The 14,038-nt window shown below is 44.7% G+C and overlaps 1 protein-coding gene across 4 annotated transcripts in view; it reads left to right on the forward strand.

Moving 5' to 3' along the window:
- Positions 1 to 10,725, forward strand: part of DCAF1 (DDB1 and CUL4 associated factor 1) — a 53,747-nt gene extending 43,022 nt beyond the window's left edge. The window contains exons 23-25 of one of the 4 annotated variants that reach the window (XM_040590289.1): positions 5,761 to 6,016; positions 8,778 to 8,833; positions 9,701 to 10,725. In XM_040590289.1, coding sequence (XP_040446223.1) covers positions 5,761 to 6,016; positions 8,778 to 8,797 — 276 coding nt within the window. In that variant the 3' untranslated portion in view covers positions 8,798 to 8,833; positions 9,701 to 10,725. Of the gene's footprint in view, positions 1 to 5,760; positions 8,834 to 9,700 lie in introns of those variants that run through there. The other 3 variants (XR_005827378.1, XM_040590288.1, XR_005827381.1) reach the window with 3 other exon arrangements.
- The last annotated feature ends 3,313 nt before the right edge of the window (positions 10,726 to 14,038 follow it).

Raw genomic sequence — 14,038 nt, forward strand, 5'->3', positions numbered from 1 at the left:
CTGCAGATCTGCAGTGCTTTAAGCCATACTTCCTGGACATACACTGATTTAATGTTAAAATATAGTCCAGAAATATGTTAAATAAAAAGGAAAAATCCCAAAGTTCTGCCTAGTTAGCATGTATTTTGCATCAGACGAGGAAACAGCCTCAAAGTTACAGCATGGGAGGTTTAGATTGGATATTGGGAAAATTTTCTTCACGGAAAGGGTGGTCAAGTATCAGAACAGGCTGCCCAGGGAGGCGGTGGAATCACAATTCCTGGAGGTGTTTAAAAAAAATGTGTAGATGCGGTGCTGAGGGACATGGCTTCGTGGTGGACTTGGCAGTGGTTGGACTTGATGATCTCAAAGGTCTTTTCCAAACTAAATGATCGCGTGATTCTAAGTGAAAGGCTGGGTTTTCCCTGAGCCTTTGGATCTTTTTTGAGAGGTGAACACGAGTGAATTCATTAAGTATCAATAACCTGTACTACCCAAAAAGACAAATTTTCTGAATTCTGTATGTGCAAAATGAATGGGTAAAGGGGAACAGGAAGGGAGTCTGTCATGTGATGAAAGTCTGAGGTGCATGCAAACATACATCAAAGAACAACATGGAAGAAAATGTGTAACGCTTGAATGAGCAAAGGGTACTCACCAGGTTCCGAACAGGCTGTAAATACAGGCACATGAAGAATTAGGTCAAGCATTTTTTTGTTACAGTGCTGCCACCCCTACATGTGCCATTCCTTTAGGGGATGTTTATTTTTTTCCTTTGTAGTTACAAATGATAAATTGATTGAACTAAATCTACATGGCTTTCTGAATCTTTACATAACTCCACTATGAGTGTGTGATCTTAAGGTACCAGTAACATGCTTTGAGATACTCTTGAGATAATCCTTTGCTATGTGATCAACTTTTCTGATTCTGTTAATGTCCGGCTTTTCTTGTACTACTTCTACATCTCTGTAAATCTGCCTGTATGCAGGCATGTTAAAAAGCTGATGTGAATCACTTCTGCCCTCTTCATCATTCTCGAAGTAGTTCCAGGGTCATAGACTGTGTGTTGAAGCTATTTATGTGTTACTGTGCAAGTGAATTAGTGAACTTTGGTGAGTGAGTGAGTGTTGAGAGATTTCTCTTAAGATGCACACTTAAATTGTCCCCTTCTGCAGTCTTATTCTAGAAGAATTGATAGTTCCTGCATCCTTTATACTTGTCTAAAATATAGAAATGATGGTACTGTACATTTCTGCCTCACATTAGTTAAAACGAATTTTGATTTAAATGGGTACAAACCCTTTGTATTGATGGTCTTTGTCAGCCTAAACTAGTCTTTATTACTTGAGCCAAATTAACTCTTTGAGTCAAACAATTTCTGTGTTCAGCTGGGGCCTGTCCCTGTGTGGGCACCCTGCTTACATCTGTGGATAGCATTCTGCACTAAGGTTGCAGCCCCCTTTTTGGCTATCCCCTTGTAACTGGGGTTTCGTTCTTGTGTTCACTTTAAATTGTCGGCATTGTCTTTGTTCGTTACCTTACTTTTGCAGCCTTTTTGCTTTAACTGTGGTGCAATCAGCACTGTATTTGTGCAGAGAAGTGGGGCCAGGAAGCCATTTTGTGTACGAAACAAGGTGGGTGTTTCCTAAATTAAAATTCCTTTATTGTGATACTTTTATGTACAGTGTTTTTGAAGAGCAGAAAGAGGCAGCCATCCAGGTATGTTGATACTATCATGCTGTCTGCATTTCAGCTGTTACGTAGTGACGTCTGTGTATGCTGGAGTTGAAGAGCAGTGATGCCGGTGAGGCATTGTGAAGATAACACAAACCCACTAGTATTCGTATCCACTATGATATGTAATAATAAAATTAATACATATCTATATAATTACAATTTTGAGTCTCGTTAGGGGTCAATGGGTACTCTGCTTTAAACTGTTCTACTCTTGGCATCTGTCAAGGTAAAGCTCCCTTAAGTTAATCCTAAATTTAGGTATCTGCAAGCAATGAATATACCTGACTCAGTGTAAATAAAACAGGTAGCAGTGTGGCATCCTTAATTCAAAAGCTGGGCTCCCTTATGTCCCTCTGAGTGTTGCCTACTCTATTTAAAAGGGAACATTAGATTATTTTTTTTTTTTTCCCTCCATCATAGCCTCGGGTTGGGATTGTTTGTGGTCTTACATGAACTATTTAAGAAGACAGGGTTTTGGTCTGTCTGTATTGTAATGATAGTGCACCTGGCTGTAGGCCACAGAGTAGGCACACAGAAATACCAGGCAGTGAGTCAGAGTGCTGGTAGTGATGTAAAATGTTTTACGGATGGAAGGTTATGAGATGGTCAGTTTGTTGTTCTGTAACACTACCCTTGTGCCTTCTGCAAAGATAACTGGCAGCTGTGAAGTGGCTTCTGTTGGACAGTGAAGAGAATAGCTTCTAAGGAAGCAGAGGAGGAACGTGAGGACTGCATGAACGGTTTTGAGTTCTGATCTAAGCTTTTATAGAGATCAACCCAAACAGAAGAATATCTTCAGGCATCTAAAGGAGTTAGTGATGGCTAAAACAATTCCTTGATGCTGTTTAAGTCATGTGGAACGTGCTGGTCCATGGGTTCTGTGGATCATTTTACTCCAACGAGGAAGATAAGCACAGGTGCATGCTTGCACAGATGCGTGCTTCTTTTGCATAGATATGCATGCTGATTCTTTCTTCTGGCAGCATCTGTGTCATTGCCCAAAGCTTTTGGAAACTACCGATGAGCAGGTAGGAGCTTGCTTTTGCAGGTTTTTCCCTCACAGACCTAGACATGGTTTTGGAGTAACTGTTCTGCCTATCTTCCCTTGTGACATTGCACAAGGATTTTTTTCACTCTTATTTAATATGCTTGTATGAGTTATTGGGCAAGGCATGCCATTTTTTATCTGTAAATGGATCCTTATGTGAGGCGGTTATGGTATCTGATAAGGATGCATCCTAGAATCCTTTAACAGACTGGATATTACTTCCATATGATGGTGTTAGACTCCACGTGGTATTTTCTCCCACCTTTCTCAGCTGTATGTCCCACAGGTTGGTTTTGGGTGCAGAAGCTCCATGTGCTTGCTTGAAAGAGATCTCACCACATATGTGCAAGCCTTGTGTTTCCAGGCTGGCGTATTGCAGTGTGCCTGCAGTGTTTGTATTTGGAGATGGTTCAGTAGCTAATCAAGAATTAATTTGCCTGTTACTTAGCAGAAGCATCACAGTTTCCAGGATCCTGGTTTTGTTCTTTAAAATATAAGGTACAGGCTTCTCACTAATTAAGAGCAGTCCTCTTCAACTGTGCTCTGCGTCCCTCGTCCAGCTCGGTAAGGCAGTGCGCTGCGCCTTGTCACGCTCTCTTGCCACATGCACACCTGACTTCTTGTAGCGTGGTTTTCACACTGTTTTCTGGTTTACCAAGGACAGGTATAATTCAGATTTCATCTTACTGTTCTTAGGTGTTTTTTAAATGAACGTGGCCTGATTCTAATCGCCTACTTCAGATTAAGTAATTTAAGCTGGAAAGGTGGAAACACTTCAATTCTCTGGTCTTCTGTTGCAATTTGTATTTTCACAGAGGACACTTTCCTCACTGGTTGGTATAATCCTTCAAAGTTAATGTTAATTTTCAGATAAATATACACCCTTTCTGTGTAACTTGGTTTTTATTCTTGTCAGCCAGGAGAATTTTTTAACTTTATACAACTATATTTCATTTCATCCTATATTTGAAGGATGATATATGCCTTGCCTTAAGCTTGAATGAAAATGTAGATAAAACAGTGTTTCAGTTTCCAGTAAATACGTTAAATGTGAAACATAATAAAATTCAGTAGTTTTGACATTTTCTTTTAAGTCATTGTGGGCTAACTATTTAGAATGCTTTCAGAAATTCCACAGATTTGAAAATGGAAGGTATCTATCTCATTTCAGAATCCTTTAGGCTTCTACTACATGAACTCTAATTGAATCTTGTAGACAGTACACTTTTTTCCTAATGTCTATGGTTGTGTGTCTGTCTCTGGGCACTGAAAAACTTGGCTTAATTTTTTTGAGCTTTTTAAATGAATTGATCTCCTCCTTTCCAGCTTCAGAGTTTTTTAGAGACTAAAAAAGGATAATAAACTCTCCTGCCTTTTCAGTTTTTAATATTTTTTCCACTCTGAATAGAATAATAAAGTTTAAGACATTGGTATCTCTTCAGATACTGCATAGAACAAAAGTAGAAGTTATTATAGCAAAAGCTTTTATATTCAAGCTATTTTATGGAAAATTATACTCAATATATGGCACTGCAGATCAAAACTGTGAACTGCAAGTAAGGTATTTCCTCTTCCAGTGTGTATGCAATTCCAAAAACAATATTTACTTGAGGACGCATTGACTACAGTAACATTTGTGATTGCCTACTATAAACGTAGGCTTTAATACAGGTTGTTTTAGTTTTATACTTACTGTAAGCTCTTTCAGAAAGAAAACTGTATGTAGCAAGCCAATGTTTTTATACTGTAATCTCTATTTAAATAACACAGTGCTTCTGGTCCGTAGAGACTTGGCTGCCTTTTGCCAGTGAAGAAACAATAAAATTTGCCCAGGCTTTTTGGCATTCCTTGTTTCTTTTGCCTGGGACAGATGTTGGATTTGCAGGGGTGTGGTGGATTCTTTTTTTTGTATAGTACTGACTGAAGAAAAAGTAGGCTGGGGAGATGACAGGAAGGTGGTTTTCCTCTGCCCTTTTAGATCTGAAAATGCAGCAGTGTGAAGAGCACAGTGTGAGTGTGGTGAGCTTGAGGACCAAACTAGTCCTTGAAGTGGGTTATGTTAGATACCTATCTTTAGAGCTTTGTAATTCTGCAAAATGTGTTCTGCTCTCGAAACAAAGGGGCGATTAAGACTGGATGACTGGAGAGCTGCCTTCCTGCCACAAGAGAGTGTTCTGTTATAGAAAAAGGGTGTGACCAAGAGGTGCGGGTACATTGAACCCTTGCTTTGAGCCTTGGAGACTTCCTCGAGCTTGGCTTGTGATGGCACTTTTGGCCTCTCATTTGTCTGGAAAAAAGATAGACTGTAACAACTTCTTCCCACTCAGTTTTATCCACTAGGCACAGATTTCTGGATTTGATCTGTACAATGAGGAATTCAGTTGCTTTATTGAATGCAGATTCTTATAGTTTGAATGAGAAGGATCTTGATCATCTTGGTAGATGCCAAAGATGAGACTTCTGAGCTGCTTTAAGTAGTTCTATCATCTGAAGCTGAGTGGTTCAGGGAGTAGTTTAGGCTTACGGTAACCTTCCCTACATTTTACATCTAATCTAAATAAGGAATGGCTGAGAGATTGAACATGCATGCTGTTTGATGCAAAGTAGAGGTTTTGGTCCAGTTGAAGCTAAAGCAGTTTGTACAAAACTAGCAACAAAGCCGTGGGTTAATGGGTCTTATTGCATGTCCTTCTCAAGAGTGCACTGTGGCGACACGTGTTGATGGCCAGTATTGGAGGAGCTTGAGCCATTGGTGCCTGTGTTGCACCAGCGTTTCGCAGATCAGACTTTGCAGGCCTGCAAATAACGTAGCATGTGTCACGTCTTCTAGTTGTGGAGGCAAAGTGTTTATAATATGTGATGTCTGGATATGGGGAGAAGTGAAAACCATAGGTATGTTCTTCGTATCTTCATATGTATATAGCATATCTTCAGTTATTCCATTTTACATTTTTTTTAATGTCTGCAATGGACTATTTTTGCTGTCTTTATAGGAGGAAGAAGAGCAAGAGGAAGAAGATGATGATGAAGATGATGATGATACAGATGACCTTGATGAACTAGATACAGACCAGCTGCTGGAGGCTGAGCTGGAGGAGGATGAGAACAATGAGAATGCTGGTGAGGATGGAGAAAATGATTTTTCTCCCTCCGATGATGAGGAGCTTGCCAACCTCCTGGAAGAGGGAGATGAGGGTGAAGATGAAGATTCTGATGCTGATGAGGAAGTTGAACTGATTCTTGGAGATAGTAAGTGTGTGCCCAGCTTGGTGACCACAGGTGACCTTGTGCTTGTTGCATATTTGTCAGGACACTAAGTCATCATGCATGTTCACCTGTGGAGTCTCAGAATAATTTGTTGGTAAAAACAGCTCTGGAAAGGAAGGTATCTCCTTTCTTCAGGTGCTCCCAGGTATGTGTGTGAGGACTTGGCAGGCCAAGAAGCTCCACATGAAGAAGCCTTGTCTGATTGCTTGCTGGTCCTGCCTTTCAATGGGACGCTGGTTGAACTGTGACCTCACCCATCTTCTCTGCCTTATTTGTAGTTTTAAGGATGGAGAAGCATTTTTGGTCCTTGGTGCTATTCTTTTTCTTTTCTAATTGCTTAAAGTGCAAAAACAGTATAGCATTTCCAACTTCACTCCTTTTTTTAGACTGTTCTGAAGCTAACTTAACTTTTGGGATACAATTTAAATTGTTTTCTGGCATTCCATAGAGTGATTTGAAAGATTAATGTTGTGTGTGTGTGTGCGCATGCACACGTTTGTGTGTATAAGAAAGAAAGGTCTGAACTTTTTACGTAGCAATTTGGAAAAAGGTTTCACAAGAAAGAGAAAGTACGTAAGGATAGTGTCAGGCTTGGGATTTGCTGCACCAGATTCTGTTTCCTTTTTTTGCAGCACGATTATTGTGCTTATTGTATGTGCAGCCAAGCCAACTTAGTTCTTTTTAATTTCCAAGCTGTAAAGTAGGTGTAATGTAGTTACTTTAAGTGAAAAGGTTGGTAAGGATGTGTAATTACGGTGTGCAAGGTGTTTGAATTCCTGCAGTGATAGGAGATTAATGTGAGAGCTGAGGTGGGAATCAATCTTCTCTGCCAATGCACTGGAGGATTAAGCATGCCAAGCCTCTGTTTTGGCGCTAATGTGGCTGGCAGGCTCATTTGTGTGTTTTCTGTTAGAACGTAGCTCAGTCATTTTTAAGGATGTGGCTGCATCAGGATGCCAGAGTTACTGTGTGGAGTCAGTCTGCTGTTCTTTTGAGGTAGTAGGTGTGCAATGCAGGGGCATATAGGACATTGACATTGCTCAAATTCATTAATAGCGTATGGCAGTTCAACATTTTGGGATGGCAGGTAACTTTAGGTCTGTCCCAGTAGCTGGCAGAACCTTCTTGAACACTACTCCACTTCTGTTTCCTCAGTGCAGGGCCAGAAGCTAGTAAGAGAGAACCCAGAGTACTGTAACTTGACTTGTCAAAGGGCCAGAATTTGGGCCATTTCAGTAACTTTTCCTTTAACAAAACCAGGTGCTACTTGACACTTAGTTATTTCAAGTGTGCTCTGCAGAGCACTGTGCATTATGGAGTGGCCACATCTGTATGCCATTTACAGATAGAACCACTTGATCAGAACTTGGATCTGGTATGGCTGTGGAGCTGCAGCTAGCCCATCCTGCAGCTGTTAGGTGGCTCAGCAGCATCTTTGGGAACTTCAGGCAGGCAGTGCAGCTCTGCTAGGCCAATGCATGTGCGGTCATTGCACAGGGTTTGATGAGTGGGGCTCTGGCTTCTTCTCTGTGACTGCAACTTCATCTGGCTTGCTTTTGTTTCTCACCCAGCAAGAACAATTAAAATTTCCCTCTCCTTTGCTCATACTCTGCTCCAGAATTAAAAGTTGTAAGGGCACTGGCACTGTTGCAAAGTACAGGCCTGAGGCATAGTGTTGTATTTAGAATGCTTCCTATTGCAGACCCTCACCGTAGTTTGGATGAACCCCCATAATGTGAAGTAGGTGTGCTTCAAAACAGTAACTCTGGGAACAGCTGAGACAGGGTTGCCAGTGGCTTTGGTTCCTGGTGCTTTGGAAGAGGTTTTGGTTCCTTTTCAGGAATAATCCATGGAGAACCTTTTAAGTGGAAATCTGTGTTCATCCTCCTTTGTCACCACCTTGGGGAGGATAGATCTGTTTGTCTTGCCCAAAGCAGCTTATGCATTGTGCAGATCTTTCAAGAGCTTGTTCCCGCGCCAGTGGGCTGTCCTTTTTGAAATGCACGTGTGACATAAGGTGGAAGAAATATATGGAAATCTGACCAGAAGCATGGTAGGCTCTTGTTTCCTCTTCTGTAATCGAAAATGGCAGCTTCCAGGCAGGTCCATAAGCTTCTGCCAAGCAGTTAACTTCAGTCAGGTTTGCTTGTAGGCATGGAGCTCAAAGCTGGAAGGCTGTGTGGTGGACTAGAGAATAAAGAGTTAAAGAGAACCCTTTTCAAAGCTTTCCTCTAATGTTCTAAAAAACCCAACCACTAAAAACCTGCCACAAAACAAAACCCAACAACTTTCTCAGCTCCTCTTCTTCTCCAGAGTTTCTGGATTGTTGCCTCACTTGTGCTTCTTTCCCTCTAGTGCTTAAGCGTAGCTGCTGCAGCACTGGTTGCTGTTTTCCAACTCCCCTTACACGGCTGTAGCTGTTCTGGGAGCACTGATGGCCCTTCAGCTCAGGCTCGGTACGATGGATGGTGAAACTAGAGTGTTCCTTGCTGATCGCAGTGGATGGGCAGCTGGCTGACCTTCAAGGAGGAGGGTTGGGGTAAAGGGTTTGTGCCCTCTGCTTGCTTGCCTGTGATTTTTTTGTTTTTCCCTAAGGAAAGCATCTGAGAAGGGGTGAACCTTCCAGAAGGCCTTGCTTACTTTGACAGGGATTTTAGAGATCCATTGTAACTGAAATGGCTAAAGATGAAGTCTTGGTGTCTTTTGTTTTTGTTTTTTGTTTTTAAACTTTTTTAACACCTAGTTAACTGCAGCATCCAATGAATTCACAAAAGAAAAAGAGCCAACGTCACCTGTAAGGTAAGGCAGGAGACCTCTTGCTGCCAGAGCTGCTACCACTTCCCTCTTGCACAACTGAGGGAGGAAGAGATCTTATGTTTTAAGATAAAAAGCAGGGTGTGTGTGTGTGCACGCGCACGTGTGTGACTGCTTCTGGCAAATTGTTTCGTGTCTTCATTCTATACCCAAATGAAGAAAACCAGGAAAAGTACAATTTTCAGGTCACCTTTAATGAGTGCCACATAGTTAAATTCATTAGAGAAACCTTCAGGTTGCTAGAGGAAGGTTCTAGCTGTGAGTGTATGGATTGCTTTCCCCTCAGTGGGGAGGTCTCCTGCAGTGCCAGGCCAGTAAGGACCCAGTACTGAGAAAGTGGCTCACTCATTGCATAATGAATTAGCCCCGCGCACGTTATACGGAGGCCGTATTTCACCACATCAGGTTGGTGTAACCATCGAGCTTGCTTTCGGGTAACAGCTGTGAGGAGTGGCTGCCAGATCTGTCCAGCCCCCGGTGTGACGAGCTCTTGCACTTATGTGCACAGAAGTTGTGCAGGCAGCTCAGGTGCAGCTAACTTACTGCTGGTGTCCCCCCCATCTCGTCGTGAGGAAAAAACCTGCCAGCTAATAGAAGCTGCCCTTGCTAGGGCTGCTCTCCTCTTGACATTCTGTTTCAAGCAGGGAAAGAAAGCTCTGGTGCAGGTTTGCTAACTGCTTTTGATTGATTTGAGATGCACTCATGGTGCAGGCTGCCGCTGCTGCTGCTGGGAAGCGCTGGTCTCAGGCAGCTGGTAGCCATCTTCTGTAACTGTGAGTGCATTGCCTGCTTGGCAGCTCTGACAGCTGGGTTCTTCCACAAACCAAACGTAACCTTGTGTCTCCTTTGCAGCCGACAGCTCAGATAACTCAGACCTGGAGGACGACATAATCCTGTCTCTGAATGAGTGAGTAGTGACTGCCAGGCGGGGTGTTGGCAGGAGGAGACGCTCCCTTCCCAGCAGAAGGCCGGAGACCAAATTGGAAACCAATTTTGAGCACCCCAACCCTTTTTCTCCTGGGAAAGCCTGAGGAACTCCAGCCCATCCGCTGTGTTGGTTTGAGTCAGTTTGAGGCTCGGGGTTAAGTCTGAGGCTCTACAGTAAGGAGACCTGGGGTTAGGCCTCTTTTCTCTCTGCCTTTTTTTTTCTATTTTATTTTAGGCTGAGATGACTCTCCTCTTCAAGGAAACTTCTGAAAATATTTCACAATATATTTTCTTTGTATAAAGTTCTTTCCTAAAGAACAGAAATAGTTTTATATAAAACAGAAAAAAAAAAAAAAAAAAAAGGGCAGTGTTCTAGTAAAGAGGGGATGAACTTTGTATTCCTGTAGTACCTTGTTACCATGGGGTAGGTTTGGGGGAGAAAAATGGTTTAAAATTAAAAGAAGAGGCATTTTTATGCAACTACTAAATGAAATAAGAGGAACATGGTTTCTAATATTGTTGAGGAGTGAGAATATTTTTATTTTAAATATGATTTTATTTTTAAAAATAAGAAAGCAACAGGTGTTAACACCTGCTAGCGCGCCAGTATGTTTCAGACGCTTCTGTCCTCCAGGGAGGAGCCCGGGGGGTGTTGGTAACTGAGCGTACGGGCTGTTTAAAGTGGAGATTCTCGCTGTGATACCAGCTGTAGTGGGAGGCTGAAATCTTGGTTTGGCCTAGTCAAAGAGCCTGGTATTCTTGAAGACAATGGGGATCTGGGATTGAAGTTTGAGCCCTCTTTCTCCCCTCTGCCCTTTTGTGGTTCACATTTTTAAATTTTTGTTTCCCCCCTCCCTCTTGCCCTCTGTGTGGAAACTGCAAATTGAAGGCCTTTTTCTTTAATGTAAAGTGTATTTATTAAAAAATGAAATACAAATCCTGTCTCTGTTTATGGCTGTGAGTTGTAGCCATGCATTCCTCTGGCACCCATGCAAAAGCGGTGCTCTGTGCCCCCGAGGAGCTGGGCCTGCGGGCAGCTGGGTGCAGCTCGTGGCCTGGCTGCGATAAGAAGGTTAAAGTAAAGGAGGAGTGAGATTTCTGAGCGTGCAGCCCCTAGGGAGCCCTGAGCTGCCCGATGGACGTTGCACAGCGCCTGTGGGTTCAGCTCTGACTTGCCGGTCTGCCTGCCAGCCTTGCCTTCGCGGCAGGGTGGTGGGCAGCGTGGCACCGCGTCCTCCCCGTGCTGCGTGGGAGCTGGAAGGCGCTGCTAATGCCAGGCAGTGGTTTTGTTTAAAGGTGCCCCAGAACATCCACTCTGCGGTGCGGCTGCAGGCGGCTGCTGAGGGCCCTGGCCACCCTGCTGGTGTGTGCCCGGTGCTGGGAGCAGCGCTGGGCCTCTCGCCCGTGCGGTTTGCAGCGTGTAGGCTGCCTTGCGGCTACGCTGGCAGGAGGCAGACAGGTGCTCCTGTTTGTACGTGACGGGAGGCCCTGCCCTGAGAAGGGGATGAAAAAACTGCAGCCGAGTGTTTGATTTCAGTGTATGGCACACAACCGCACGGCGCGGTTCTGTGAGTCAGGAGCGGAAGGTAAGTACTCGTTGCTCGTTTGGGCAAGGCCAGTGAGTGCGCTAGTTATTCCCAGGTGGTCAGGTAACATTCACTCACCTTTTTACCCTTCTCTGTTTTGGCCACTTTCAGAATAGGTTGTGAGGCAGAACAGGGAGCTGGAAGCCTCTCACTCAACACTACAGCAAGTTTTCCACCAAGAACTGTGCTCATTTCAACTAAGCCTTGAGGTTTCATTGCTCGAAGAAGATTTTCTTTTTAACTAAGAGAAGGGATAGCTTTTCTTCCCTCCAGCATCACACCTACTTAATGCACTTGCCAGGGCTGCTTGTTAATAATTAAAAAGAAATGTTCTGCTGCAACTTATAATGGATAATTGTACCCTACAGAGTCGATAAAGACGAACAAGTTGTGATTACTGCAGCGTTTAAGACCAGCAATTGGAGCAGCATTCTGATTAAATGAGGGGATGGAGAATTGGATATGCCACCCAACATCTGTGGAAGTCAGCCTGTGCCTTACCAGAAAACATCTTATGCAACTTTACCTTGAGCAGCATGCTTTGTTCAAGAGGAGGGGGGAAAAAAAGAAAAACAGTGTGTACTTAACTACTAACAGGGAGCTGCCGTTGCCTATCTTGTTCTGGCATTACACCACAGCTGTAATCGGCTGCATCTGCTGCTCGTTTAGGCCTGGCTATCTTGGAGAAATTCAGCAGCTACTTTTGTGACAGAACCAAACACCTAGGATGGAGCTCCTACGTATAAATTTGACTTGAAACCAGGCCACTGTAAGTGTATGTGCCATCCCTCCCCTCCCACACCTGTCCTCGCTATTGAACAGAGCCAGAGGGAGGGTGCTGGGGCCCGATCCTGCTGCGGAGGCGGCAGGGCCTGGCTGCCACAGCCCGCAGGTCACCCACCCACACCTGCGGGAGCAGCCCCCGCTGCCTGTCCGGGCAGACCCCAGCCCCTCTGCTCGCTGACCGTAGAAGCTGCTGCAGCCGTGGGGGGAGGCTGCCTGCGCCTGCCTTGGTTCTCCTGGGCATCGCTTCGGGGTGGTGGGGAGTAGGTTGACTGTAACAGGCTGGGTGGGTGCAACAAGGGGGTTCAGAATTGAGGAGTAGCAAGGGTTGATTTGTTTATTTTTGTCAGGCCATAATTGTGCAACTACTTCAGATGGGGCAGAAGTCTCCCATTTGATCTGGAAAATCACTTCTTCCCCTGGCATCATGCTTTAATCTAAAAGCATGGTGTTTCGAGACAGTCCTATAACCTTCCTGAATGCACACAGCATGTTGATGTTACTCCATGCAGTATTTCTGCTCCTACCGAGGCATTACAGACCCCGGCTTAGGGGATGGAAGGGGCACTGGAGTCCCCTGCCAGCTGGTCGGGATTGCCAGCTGCGAGTGGGAAGGGTGCTGTGCTTCCTCCTGTGACGTGAGCAGAGGCATAGCCCAGCACCAGCCTGCGCCCCTGGACCAGCATGGTCCTCTGCTGTGCAGGCCGTGAGTAAGCAGGCAGTGCACGCCACAGCACCAGGCTGTGTAGCCACCGTGCCAGCACCTGGGAGGTTATGCCCATACCCCTGCAGCGCAGCGGTTCGAACATCTCGTACAGGCCGCGGCTTGGAGCGCGGGGTAGGAGCCTCAGGGCTGGTCAGTAGTTTAGCCTGCATGTTAGCAAAGGGTAATAATAATTAAGGTATGATTGGCTCGTCGGCACCGGTCGTTGCACGTGCTGGGCACCCAGGACTGCCTAGGGCTAGCCCTCTTGTCCGGGTTTCTATTGTAGTAAAGACAGCCAGCAACTAATGTTAAAAAGAGGCTTTGTAAGACAGAATATTTACTGAATGGATGTGTTTGGGTTTTTTAAAAAGGAACAACTCAGTCTAAACACTAATGCTCTCAGACCACCACATCCTCCATCTCATACCCTGATCCCACTTCAAGTTTCAGACCACCCTCAAAGAGTCAGAGACTTACCCTGTTGCAATTACTTTACTGCCACCGCTGTACCAGGCTGACAGACCCCCAAACAACCCCCCAGCACTGCTGCACCCAGCATCTTCCAACATCACTGGGTGGCTTAGGCCTCCTAACTAGGGCCGTGGTGTTCCTCCCACACCCCATCGTGTGTCTTCTCCCTAGAACCACATCCCATCCCAATTTAAGGACCAAGTCTTGCAAGCTGTGAGATACCGGTGCAGTGCTGTTTTGCTGTAACTATCTACCCTTTTTTAGGGCCGTTTCTCTTGGAACCAGCCTGGCTGTACATGTGAGGGGATGGGATGGCAGACAGGACGGCAGGACTTGGCACAGTCTGTTCAAGCAGTGACTGTGGCTCACTTGCATGCTGGGGACCTGGGAAGGCTCAGGGTCATCAGGTTAGAGGGCTGATGCTGCTTCTCTCCCAGGTGTTTTTTTTCCTTAAATGCTCCAGCTTTTCATTTACACTGGTTGGTTTGCAGGAGGGAGATTTGTTGGTCCTCCATTCATGCACACATGCTCACAACTGTCAGCTGCCTCCCTGGGAACAGAAATCCCATCGTTACAAGTCTTACTCAACCCAAAGCATGACAGAGTTTGTCTTCTAAAAAAAAACCCCAACCTTATTATTTAATTGTCTCAAAAGGAAAGTGGGAGAGGGGGGGTTTCTGGTGGTTCCCTGGCTTTGGCGTCAAGCAGTTGCAGCTT

This window comes from Falco naumanni, chromosome 4 (assembly GCF_017639655.2).
Source record: "Falco naumanni isolate bFalNau1 chromosome 4, bFalNau1.pat, whole genome shotgun sequence".
In the NCBI taxonomy this organism is placed as follows: Eukaryota; Metazoa; Chordata; class Aves; order Falconiformes; family Falconidae; genus Falco; species Falco naumanni.